Genomic DNA, 12,848 nt, shown 5'->3' with positions numbered 1-12,848 from the left:
TTTTTGAGGCGAGAACAGTCTCCAAATATGGGCGAAAAATCAGTTTAAACAGCTTTTAAATGTTTTTTGTCTAAATGCGATTGGGTTCATGATTCCAGTGCTCCCCATGTACTGTACCTGTAGTATGGTGGAGGGCAGGTTTGTGTGTGTGTGTGTGTCTGTGTGTGTGTGTATCCTGCCGACGTACATGCTGACATGTTTCAGAAACTGAGACATGGGGAGGGCTGAGAGAGGCAGTAAGACCCAGAGGAGGAGCAGAGCGAGAGAGAGACATAGAGAGAGAGGTGGGAGGAGAGAGGAGGAGGAGGGACTGTGTTCACTCTCGGCTCTATGCGTTGCGGCTCGTGGTGGTGGCGCGCCAGTGTGTGTCTCAGCCTGCCGGCGCGAGTGTGTGCATCGGCGCATCGCTGTGTGTGTGAATGTGTGTGTGACTCCAGCGCTCTCTCTGCGTACGACAGGTGGAGATGACATGACTGCGCTCGAGAGGAAGAAAGGGAAGGACCTGTAAGGACTTCACACACACACAGACACAGATACGTAACCCCACTCATCTTTTCTCCTACATTCCCTCACACACACAAACACACACACACACACACACACACACACACACACACACACACACACACACACACAGCTTTAAATTCCTGCACTCTCCAGTCCAGGGAGAAGATAAGTTGTTGAGTGTGCCTGTGTGTGTGTGTGTGTGTGTGTGAAAATGCTTTTTTTCCAACAGCTTATCAGTCAGACTGTAACAGCTGACTCCATGTGTGCACAGTGGATAACTCACACACAAACACACACACACACACACACAGGTCCTGACTGTTATTTTTGATGCCCGCAGACGCGGTCAGCAAGTGTTTCTGCGTCCTGAGGAAAGTTCAGCTCCAGTCCTGACCACCAGACAGTCCACCACGTTGTCCGAACAACTCCAGGTAAGATTTATCCTTCTCTGTTCTTCTCTGTTTGTCTCTGTTCGTCTCTTCTCTTCTCTTCTCTTCTCTTCTCTTCTCTTCTCTTCTCTTCTCTTCTCTTCTCTTCTCTTCTCTTCTAACTCGTCCACGCTGTCTCAAAAACAGGATGCTATATGCTTCACGCCCTCTTCTCTCTTCCTTTTCCCTTTTTTTTGTCCAGTCAGTAGATTGTGATATATCAACCTCAATTTGCGCAACTCTCGTAGTTTTCTCTTTCATGAAATCAGTCCCTTTCGCGAGCTTCCTGTCCGTGTCCATGTTCTGCTGGTCCCTCGATCTCCTTCTCTGCTTTCCTCTCACACACACACACTTCTGTCCTCTTTTCTGCCTCTTGTTTTTCCCTCACCGCTCTTGTTTTTGGGAACGATGAACTTTTGTCTGGAGGAGGTAAGTTTCAGCTCCTGTTGCTGCAGCTCTCTGTCTTTCTGTTGATTGAGTGGGTGAGATTATTATTACATGCCTGGGGCTTCTATGTGTGTGTGTGTGTCTCAGGGCTCAGGGCTCAGATAAGGGACGGGAAGATAAAACATAAAACAGCAATAAATATGAAAGGTAGGAAATGAAAGGCAGAGACAGTTTGGTTTGAATGGCGGATGAGTACTTGGGCACGACTGTCTCTATTTGTGTTACGTTCTTTTGATAGTTCCTAATTTTTTCTTTCTCGCCGTCCCCCGAGCAGTAAGCCTTATTACATCTTGTTTTGCTTTCTCTCTTTTGTGTGATTTGTGACATACAAGCAGACTTAAAACTTGAAATTGCAGCTTTCTTGTATCCTCACATGTGCCATCAGGCAGCATTAGTTTGATAGTGTGTGTTAGTACGAGAGTGTGTGTGTGCGTGTGCCTTCATTATGTTTTATATTGCACAGGGATTTAGTGTTGTTGGCAGCAAAAAAGAAAAAAAATAATGTTTGATTGGCTGCCAGTGTTGACATGTTCTCCTCAGCCCCAATTACCTCGACAGATACACACTCACAGCGCCGCAGGCACGTGTGTGCACACACTGATGACACACAACCCCACATGCACACATTTTGCCATTCATACACGAAAGAGATAAACAACCATGTAAATAATATTCTCTATGAAGAAGTATTTATTCATTAATTTATGTGGGTGTGTCAGTTATATACAGGACATATACAGTGCATACATAGATACAGTTTGAACTCTCTGTGGTGTAGTGTGTGCGTGTGTGTACTTGTGTTTTTTTATTTGTGTGCACTTCAACAAGTTTATCAACATAACATCCATCTCTTGAAATTTCAAACGTGCTCTCCCATAATAATAGTCTCTTGTGTATTTAATTGCGATGGCGCATTTGTTTTATTTATTCAACCCTCATTTGTGCAGGCCGAATGTGTGCGTGTGTGTCTGTTGTTATAGTGCTGATGCACCTCTGAGTTCGCCCTCTGCATACGCATTTCCTCAGTCAGGTTACGTTGCTGAAACTCTTGCCCCGCTGCATTCCTCCCTTACTCCCTTTCTGTGTTTGGAAATGGTTTGTTGCTGACGCCTCGTTGCCGAAGCGCCACCAGAACTGTAACTCTGTCTGTGATTTGGCTTCTGGGGAACATGCAGTGTGCGCAGCGCCCCCTGCAGGAGCTGCCTGAGGGGTTTTGTTTAGGTGCATTCAGAGGAATAAATTCTCTTTTCATGAATTTTCTTGATCAGAGAGGTTTTAGAGTCCTGTCTCTTGAATCCCACTGAGAGGTTTTTGGTGATGTCATGAGTCTTATCCTCTGATTTGACGGATTATGGCGAAGATTTCTGTGAATGGAAGCGTCTGAATGTCCACAAATGCTCTGTATATGTCCTGCCAGGAATCTGCGATAGTGTGTGTGATTGTGCTTTTGTATATTTTCACTCTATGTATCGTGAAAGCGAAGTATGCATGCATGCATGCGCGTGTGTGTGTGTTCATTTGATCATGCGTGTGAGCCAATGAGGCAGTAAAAGCAGCAGGTTAATCTCTTCTCAGTCTCCAGCAGAACAGATGTGAGGATTAATTTGTCAGGGAATCGGGGGTTGTGCTTACACGCTTGTGTGTCTGTGAGGGAGAGACTGTCTAAAATTCAACAAAATCAGCGTTTGTGTGGATCGTATGTGCACATTTCATAGGCTCTGCTCTCAGGGTATTTGTGTGTCAATGCAAATTTGCACACATACTGTGCTTCAGTCTGATGTACAGTCTGTGCAGTTTGTGAGAGGCTCAACAAGTGTGTGTGCACAGGTGTGTTTGTTCCCATGTCCTGCCTGCCACCCCCCACCCCCCAGCTCCTTCACAGTTACCTGCATCTCTTGTCGTCATCACTCTGTCACTTGGCTGCACAGGTTTCTCTACATTTTCTTCCCATTTAGGGAATATGGTGTGCTAAAAGCATTGGAAAAATCCTGAGTATTGACGTGGAAAAAGACCATTTGAATATAACAAGCACAATTGCGCGCCACATAATTATGTCTGTGCGTATGTGAGTGGGTGTGAGCGAGTGTGTCCAGGAACTCCATACAGTAGCGCCCCAGAGAGACTGACCTTAATGACATTTAAGTGTTTCTGCTGGATGGAGTAGGTTTAGCTGACTAAAATTTGCACTCTTTAGGGTTATAATTTTCAGTCTGGGGACAGGAGGGACAGCATGTGCTCTGACCTCACCGCTGGAGAAAAAGGAAAAGAGAATATTTTTCTCTCTCAAAACGTAAGTGGCACATTGTGATGATCACTGCATCATTTGCACTTTGCACATGTCTGCCTGTCTTGGTGTGCTGGCCAAGATTTGATATTACTGATGCAAGATCACTGCTTAATTCGTTGGTCTGCATACAGTCATCACACTTTAAATGAATTTTATTTCTTGCTCTCATCATATTTGTCTCTTCTTCTTGCATTTTATTTTTGCATGTAGTGTGATGTAGAGTATGTGGGCAGGCAGGCGTTCACAGTCAGCTCACAGGGCAAAACAACAGGACATGCAGCTGAGTTGTTGCTGTATGAGGGATTGTAAATGGTACAAGTAAAAAATGTTTTCTGTTATCCATTTATTTTAAACCATTTTGAGCCCAGTCAGTCAACTCACACACTGTATAAGAATTTAGTAATGAAGAATGAATGTAAATAGATTCTTTTGGCCACCAAAAAGCAAAAACAGGAAGAAATCACGTCAGCAAAAGCTGCATCTACAACAGGGAAAGTCTGACGCCATAAACAACAGGAGCTCCCACCAACATCCCACATGAAGACATGAATAAATGCAACTGTTTTCTCCTGACGCTCTGACTCGGTCATTTCACCGTTGTGTTAAACCCTTAGTGTGTATTTCTTTTCGTCAACTCTGCTTTTATCCTCACTGAAAGTACCTGGACACTGTGGTAGCAATATGTAAGCCTGTGTCTGTGTACAAAAAGATTCAGTTCTATTCATGGAGTGTTGTGACAACCTGTCACTGGCACTCATGTAGTTTGTGTATCCACCGTGTGAGCGCGTACTCTCGGCGTTATTGCATTCATCTCCAGTGGCTTGAACTAAACTATTGCGAGCAGGATCCATAATGTTCTACAATTCCCAACGCCGTCCTTCGATCGCTCTTCGATTACAAACAAGGGACTCGTTGATAACAGGTAAGGCGTGACATGCATGGGGAGCGGCTGCAGCAGCGGAGAACGGGCAGTGAATTGACAGCTTAAAATCGATGGCCCAGTTGGTGATGGCAGTAGGCAAGCTCGGTCGTTGCGTGAAGTGATCCAGAGCACAGTGTTGAGTTGTTGAGTTGTGTGTGTGAACTAGCTGGCAGGCTTTGCTTTATTTTCTGCATTTCATCTGGAGAAGTCCAGGATTAGGTTTGGACAGTTCCAGCATAAAGGTTTACATTGCTTTGCATGGACTGTTATGAGTTTTTCTGTACATCTTTTGGGTACATTTCTTTTTTGAATTTATGGTCGCTCATTTTTTCCTCCATTTGATCACAGTGAGGACAAAGCAGCCATTAAAATACCACACAGCTGTGTTATACATGATTAAAAAAAAAAAGAAGCCTCTGAAAAAACACTGGCTAAACCAGACTGACGACTGATTCCAAAGGAAACAGACAAGATGAACAGTGTCTTTTATGAACTTTTCATTTAAAATTCCAAGTAAGCAAGCAGCTACAGCTGTCAGATGAATGTAGAAGACTAAAATATTTACCAGTGACATGTAGTGGAGTAAAAGTAGCATAAGATGTAAACACTTCATGACATGTTGGGCTGAAATATAGCCCTTTTGTTTATTTGATGGGTGTTATTTCTCCCGTTGCAGGGCTCACTGTGGCCGAATGATGCAAATCCAACACAGGGGAGAGAGTGTTTTACATTACAGGGGCACGCCAGTGTGGCATTATCTGCTGTCGGGTTCAAAGCGATGAGAAGAAATTTAAACAAGTAGAGACCAGTGGGTTTCAGCAGCTGCGGCACTTTGAATCACATTTTCTGATAAATGACCACCGACACAAGGGCACCTTCACTTCCCAGCAGCCCTCTGAGAGTGCTGTATATACGTATTTGTGTGTGTGTGTGTGTTTGTGTGTGTGTGTGTGTGAGCGTGCGTTTGTCAGGGTTAGTGTTTTCTCTTTGATAAATGGAGTGTATTATTCAGTGCTGCTGAATTTTATCTCCACTGGACTCCTGCAGGGTATTGAGCAAGCTCTTTCTCCTTCTCCTTGTGTGTGTGTGTGTTTGTGTGCACATGCCTACACAGTTCACTACCCTACACGCTTCTATCTGCAGGTAAATATACAGTATGGTTGTACATTTGCTGGCTGGCGTGCCACCCCCCCTGCTGATTTGCTAAATTTCAAAGCATACGAGAAGGCATTTGACTGCACTGCATTCATTCAGTTTATTTAGCTAATGGTCATGACACATTAACTGTCTGCTGGCTGAGTTAATGTAATTAAAAACAAGGCAAGAGGGCACAACACCTTAGAGGCACTGCAGACACACACTGAGAGACAGCACACATTTGCAGTTTACATGCTTGTTATTGGAATGCAATATGTCTTGTGTCAGTTGCTGTATATGCTCAGGTTGTATAGTTGGTCATATATTAATTGCAGGGTTGGTGGTTCACTTCCTCCTGTAAACATGTCAATATGTCCTTGAGCAAGACACTGAAATCCAAATTTCTCCTAGTGGTCAGACCTCCCAGCTTGCTTCCATCGAGAGTGTGTGAGTGTGTGCGAAGCAAATTATAAAATGCTTTGGATGGAAGTGTTATATAAATACAGTCCATTTTCCACTCCATTTACCATACACTAAAGAATTTATCACTTTCGCTTGACTGTCTTCCACTGAACATTACATACAGTACATACAGAAAATAATTTAGCCTGGACAAAGTCAAATCTGTCCTTGCTAAAACATTCAGTGGAAATGACAGTAAAAATGTGTTTTACATTGTCTTGTCACTGACCCACTCCTGCACCTAATAAAGCAGGAGCAGACTGCACTTTTACTGGGTGTCAAGGAAAAGTTAACAATCACAGACACACATCATGTAAACTCTTGAACTATCCTTAACAGTTATTTTTGTAATGTTGATGAGTAGCGTCCATGGGCGTAACTATTTTACAAATGACTGCATTCATTGTGGTCATAATCCGTAGAGGGCATGTAAACCTGTTTCTGCTGCATGACGTGTCTTGCCACTTAAACCTCTCAAGCTTTACAACAAGAGAATGCAGATATACAATAAAGCACTAGTATGAAACTGCATGGCATATGTTTTTTGGTCTAAAGAAGCTTAGGAGACATTTGATAAACATTTGCAGAACCAGTGTTAGTTTTTATCGATTTTCTGTTTTGAAAATTGCACATAAAGACCAATAAAAGTCCAAAAAGTGTTGAGTCCATCCAGTAAGGTGTTGGAAGTCGCATAAGCATGTGTAAGTGAAGGACAAACGATATATTCTTCTACTGTACAGACTGTCTGCCTCAAGCTAATTCACCCATTGCCATGCCCGAGCACAATGAGAAGAATGAAAGTGTGAGGCAAATTCGCCGCTTTGAGCAAAACAGAAGAAAGAAACAACCGATGAGTCACCGTTAACCTCACGTAGGCAGAAAGATTTCTCCTGCACCTAATTCTTAAAGTGATACTCAGATTTGTTTCCTGAGCATCAAACATGCCTCTTTATGCTTGAAATTTGCAGTGGCTTTAAAAAGTTTTGCGCTTCTTTCTGCACTGACGGAGAACAGTTGGCATTTTTTTCTATTATGGGATTGTTAAAGATGCTACGTAATTCATAAAAATTTACACTGTGAATTTGGACATTCAAATAAAATCTGAAAGTAAATGTAGTTCAATACGTAGCAAATGGGACATAACTTTAAAAACATATATCTCTCCTTCTCTTCCCGTCTCTCCCTTCATTCCCACTGCGCCTGAAAAACAGCCTTTTTTTTTACTCCACTCAGAAAAAAAAAAAGTTGGAACATTTCTTTGCTGTTTTCTAAGCCAATGTATAAAATCTATCTAAAACTTAAGGTGGGTGGCCTGCCCACACTCCTTTTATAAAAAGAGTAGATGGTTTTCTCTTCATCTGGCATCACTGCAGTAGCTCACCGCCAGCGAGGCCAAGTTAGATAAGGACGTGAGTGCAGAGGCTGGAGAGAGAAGCAGCATGAGTAATAGACAGTTTGTCAACGGTGAGAACAGGAACATTAGGGGAAGCTAGATAGATAGATAGATAGATAGATAGATAGATAGATAGATAGATAGATAGATAGATAGAATAGTGAAACAAATTCAGGGAGGCCATATAAAGGAGGCAGCAAAACAGATGGATGTACTTCCAAGTAACCCTGGTGAAAAAGGTGCACTTTTCTATTCAATCTTCATTTCCCTTTTAATATCTCAGTGTGTTTTTGGGGGGTTGTTTGTGTTTTAGTGCTATTCTCTGTCTGTCCCATTCAATTTGCGGTCCTTCCTTTGTGTTAATAGAGCATTACTGAATGGAGACTTGAATAGAGGGGAGAATAAAAGGCAGAGAAGAAAGAAAAGAGCGGAGGAAGTGGGTGAAAGAACAGCGAGGGAAGAGGTGTCAGTCTGTGATTTCCCCGAGGGATTGAACTAAAAGAGAGAGGCGTGTCCCTTTCCCTCTGACTCTCTCACACTCCATTTGAGTCCACCTGTGCAGAGGCAATGAGTGTGTGTGTACGTGCGTGTGTGTGTGTGTGTGTGTGTCGGTAGGTTTGCCTACACAACGTATTCTTGTGCTGTGCCGCTACTGCAGTACTGACCTTCATGTATCTCTGACATGCTTCAGTTTTCCCATTGGACAGAAATTTCAATAATCAGCCACTCCAACAAAGGGTATGAATATTTACGTGCGTGCATTAATACGCGTGGCAAGCACGTGCGTCTCATGTAGATGCGTTTTTTTTTTGTCACTTTATGTCCACCTGTTTGGATATTGGTTGACCAACTTATTGATCCAATTCACACCAATAATGGACATTGATCTCCTTCCATTTCCCCTCGCACACACACTTCCACATGCGCACAGTACCACGCACACACACCTACACATTCGTGCACTCAAATTTACACTTAAAATTTTCCATAGGCACAGAGGTCAGCCTCCCTCAGGATTATGTACCTCTTACTCTAAAAGCTCAGCTGCATCAAGAGGGATGCATTGAGACATGAGAGTGGCTTTTAGATGTCCCTGCAGAGAGACTGACAGTTAACTGCACGGGAAATAGGAGCTTCTATATCTCTATAGACAGTCAATGTAAAAATGAGCTGTATTTGCCATGCCAGACTGTCCAAACACTGTCGAGATATCTCATCTATTCAACCGCATGTAGAGTCCAAAAAAGAGTTATGTGCACACACTTGAACATGTTCTGCCCTGTTAACTCACACAATTAACCATAAACGCTTAATGAAAAGCACTTCATGAATATTTATATGCACGTGAATGTGTTGATCTGTCTATTATGTCATGCAGGAAAAACGTATTAAAAATACAACAATTAAATGTAGGTTTTTGGGGAAATTTGATCATATGTCATTCTCCCCTCTCTCGACTGCGTTATCTAACAAAGCCAAAATGCCCAAGAAATATAATCAAAAAATGAAGTTCTTGATTGGAGCCTGCGCTAATTATTTGCTTTAGCTGCAGCACCAACAGCATCCCCACTGTCAGACTAGTCCCTGTGGGAACGTTTCTTAGAGATACTAACAGAGCCCTCATTTCAAAAGTGAAACATGAAAGACCTCCATTAAAGCAGATTGTAAATCCCGCATTTGTGGAGCTCTTGAGGCTGTCAGTTATTTTCTTTGTCTGCTCGAGTTCCTCATCACAACATTCAGAGGAAGTGGTAATTCTTTGCTGACTGACAGATGATTTGGTCTCTGGCTGATTTTAGAGTAAAGACATTGGGAGATGCTTTCAACTGGTTTTCACACACCCTGTGACAAAAGTGCGTCAAAGTTGCTAAACTAAACACTTCTGAGGCCGACCCACTACTAAGAGACTTGAAGAAACCTGATAGCCTATCAACATTAAGGCTAATAACCTATGTAGTGTAATTGTCTGGTGCTTGAATGCAACCCTGATTCCAAAAAAAACAGTTTTACAAAGTGTTCCCGAGCCCAAATCATGTGTTCACAAAGCTCCATTCTTGCTTGTGAACCACTGAGCCTTTCCAGGATGCTCCTTTCAGACCCAATCATGATACTATCACCTGTTACCAACCAACCTGTTTACCTGTGAAATGATCCGAACAGGTGTTTTTGGAGCGTTCCACATCTTTCCCAGTCTTTAGTTGCTCCTGTCCCAACTCATTTGAAATGTGTTGCTGCATCAAATTCAGAATAAGCAGATATTTACAAAAATCAGTGACGCGGATGAGGTCAAACATTAAATGTGTGCCAACTTTTTAGGAATCAGAGTTGCATAATGCTGTCTTTCATAATTTTCAGAAATAAATATATATTTGGGCCAATATGGTAACTGAACTGCTGTTGATCCCCCTGACTTTCAAGAAATAGCTCTAGATGGAAACTAAAAACCATTTAACCATTCTTTAACTCTCTGCAGGTGACGTATCTCTTTTCAATGCACACACTTTGATGGTGGATGATTTGGTTGATATTGCGGGTGGGGCTGTTGGTCACAGTCATCAGGCCTAATGTCAGGGAGGACAGGGAGACCTCCTCTGTGTTACGGTTTAGCACACACTCAGACAGTTCATCAGGGTTTGATTGGGAGGTAGAGCAGACAGCCACCAAGTGCATGGAGACATCAGCATTTGAGCTGTGTGAAGGTGTCTCTACAGATGAGCATCATTATATAGTGTTTTGATAAGAAGTCAGTGCCTGAGGGTGTGGCTGCAAGTTGTGATGGTTGTATCCGTGATAACACAAAGATTTATATGGTTGAAAGAGTTGTGAAATTGAAGCACAGCGATTCTCTGATAAGCACGTCATGAAGCTCCAGGCTGAGGTTGGCTCCCCTTTGCTGCTCTGACTCAGAATAAATGAACCAGTCAAGCCTTCAAGATGTGCATCACAAATAATTCTGAGTTTGCAGTTTTTCACATACAAAAAAGTTTGAAAATTATTTCTGAGATGAAATTTGACTTTTTACCTGCTGTGAAAGGATTCCTTATGAAGCTGTATGGAGATGTTTTCTTATGTGAGCTGTGCCTTTGCTTGCATTGCATCTGCTTTTTTAAAACACTTGGACATTGTATCCACAGCTTGAGGTTGCAGCGGTGTTATGCAAGATTTTGATTTCTAACATCTATTGTTTGGGTTCATTTTTTGAAAATCAATCTTAAATTGCATTAATGCTAACATAAAGATTAAATTGGACTTGCTGGAACTCACAGAAACCCTGAACTCTCTCTCTCTCTCTCTCTCTGTGTGTGTGTGTGTGTCTTTGTAGCAGAGGAATAGCAGTTTTTGGAAGTTTTTACTTTAACAAAACATTGTAGAGTGTGTCGAGCAATTTTCAAGCCCAATCAAAATGACTTGTTTTCAAGGAGTAGCCAAAATAAACTGAGCATTTCATGAAAAAGTACTTTAACTTTGAAGTATATAAATTATAATTACAAACACTGCTAGCAGGGTGGGCTATATTATGCTGAATGCTAATTAGTAGCTTTTGTCAGCTGTAAAGTGGCCGGGCAATCGGCGCTTTGATATGGGAGTTTTCAAAGCAACAGACAGCAAACAGCTGCAAAGAGCCGGTGTATCAGTCAGAACGACTGAAAAATAATTGATAAGAGCAGCAGTTTGAAACACAGACAAACAGCATTAACAAAGAGGTTAGCCAAGAGTGACTGATGATTAATTAACTTCAAAAAGATCCTTTTTCAGAGTGTAGCCTCTGTCGACCCGCAGTCGGCCCTGATTTAGACAGGAACGCACTTGATCCTGACTGACGTCGAGGTTTTTCGCGTCTCTGCCGTCTGCCTCGCTATGATGCAACTTGGCAGCTCGTCGACCAGAAAACATGTTAACTAATGGCGTCTCCATAGAAGACTGTCATATTCGATTCTCTCCGTCACGGCTTTTCTTCTCTTCCTCGCGCCGTCTTTCTCTCTCACGCTGTCTGTTCTTTGTCTTTGCGTTTGTTTTTTTCTGCCTGTTTTTAGTTTGCAGACATATCACACGCATTTCCTTGACAGCTAGATCCACTTTAACTTCTCCTAATTGCAATTTACCCTCTGAACAGTCTTGACATGTGGTGTTTTGGGGGCTGGACCGCAATCCAGAGCCATTGGACAGACATGTAGAACATTGTGTGTGTTAAATGTGTCATTCAGTGCTGCTTGATCGCAGCCGAAATGTCAGAGTGATGTTGACGCTCTGTCCATCTTTTCCCGTTGTCTCCTTTCCCTCCCGTTCGGTCACTTGTGGGCCACTTTTTATCAGCCTCCAGCTCTTCACTCTTCATGTTTAAACATTACGTGTATGTAATCACACTCAATTAATCACTATAACAGATAGTTTCAGCATGAGTGTTTATTTAAATTTAAATAAGAGGGAGCTAAATTGCCAAACCCATTCTGTTGACAACATATAGAAAAAATCACAGGTGTTGCCGAGGGGGCGACTGAAATGGCATAAAACCGAGCTAATGTGTTCCAGCCTTGTCTAATCCTGTTTAACCCTGTCGAGGAAAACGAGAAGGATTTTCCTTTTTCTTTCCACTCATGCCATTTAGCATCCACAATTTAATTTAACTAAATGCTTCCTGGGGGCTGTGATATCAAACCAAAAATAAGTGGACAGATAGCTGCTAACAAAGGAACATACTCAATACACGTTGTTTCCAGACCTGAAACCCATTAAAGAGGAAGATTAAAAACTAAACATGTGAGCAGAAAGAAAAAAAGAGAGCAGCCATCATGCAAAATCATCATTATTTCTGTCAGTTTTTCATGGTCAGCATAAACAAACGAGTAAACTCCTACACCAGACAACAGCATCATGCTATCACAAAGAAATGTTAGCACACACAATAGTTCCCTCTTGACTTCATTGTAAGCAAGTGCTCTGTCAGTATTTGCATGCTGCCTTTTGTATAGCTGCACCGCAGGTGGGAAGTATGAAGGAGAAGTATGGTCTGAACAGCCAGGCATTAAAGGTGCACTGTTAAAAATTAAGGGGAATCAACTGGCAGAAACAGAATATAATATTAAAAAAATTCACAATATTCCTCACTTGTTTACCTGTGGAAAGCTCCAAACAGGTGTTTTTGGAGCATTCCACAACTCTTCCAGTCTTTTGTTGTTTTGCTTTCATTATAATCTGGTAAATTCAAAAAGCCTATAAAAACACATCCTGTGCAGACTCGAAGCACAAATATCAATGAAAAATCAC

General features: G+C 42.2%; 1 protein-coding gene across 2 annotated transcripts in view; it reads left to right on the top strand.

Annotated features, from left to right (window-relative positions):
- The first annotated feature begins 387 nt into the window (after nt 1–387).
- LOC121608959 (cGMP-dependent 3',5'-cyclic phosphodiesterase) overlaps nt 388–12,848 on the top strand; it is a 100,888-nt gene continuing 88,427 nt past the window's right edge. Inside the window, exons 1-2 of one of the 2 annotated variants that reach the window (XM_041940412.1) lie at nt 388–504; nt 848–938. In XM_041940412.1, coding sequence (XP_041796346.1) covers nt 470–504; nt 848–938 — 126 coding nt within the window. In that variant the 5' untranslated portion in view covers nt 388–469. Of the gene's footprint in view, nt 505–847; nt 939–1,240; nt 1,365–12,848 lie in introns of those variants that run through there. The other variant, XM_041940413.1, reaches the window with a different exon arrangement.

Source organism: Chelmon rostratus, chromosome 7 (genome assembly GCF_017976325.1).
Source record: "Chelmon rostratus isolate fCheRos1 chromosome 7, fCheRos1.pri, whole genome shotgun sequence".
NCBI classification, from domain to species: domain Eukaryota; kingdom Metazoa; phylum Chordata; class Actinopteri; order Chaetodontiformes; family Chaetodontidae; genus Chelmon; species Chelmon rostratus.
The sequence above is the reverse complement of the archived record's forward strand: the minus strand, read 5'-3'. Positions and strand labels throughout refer to the sequence as shown.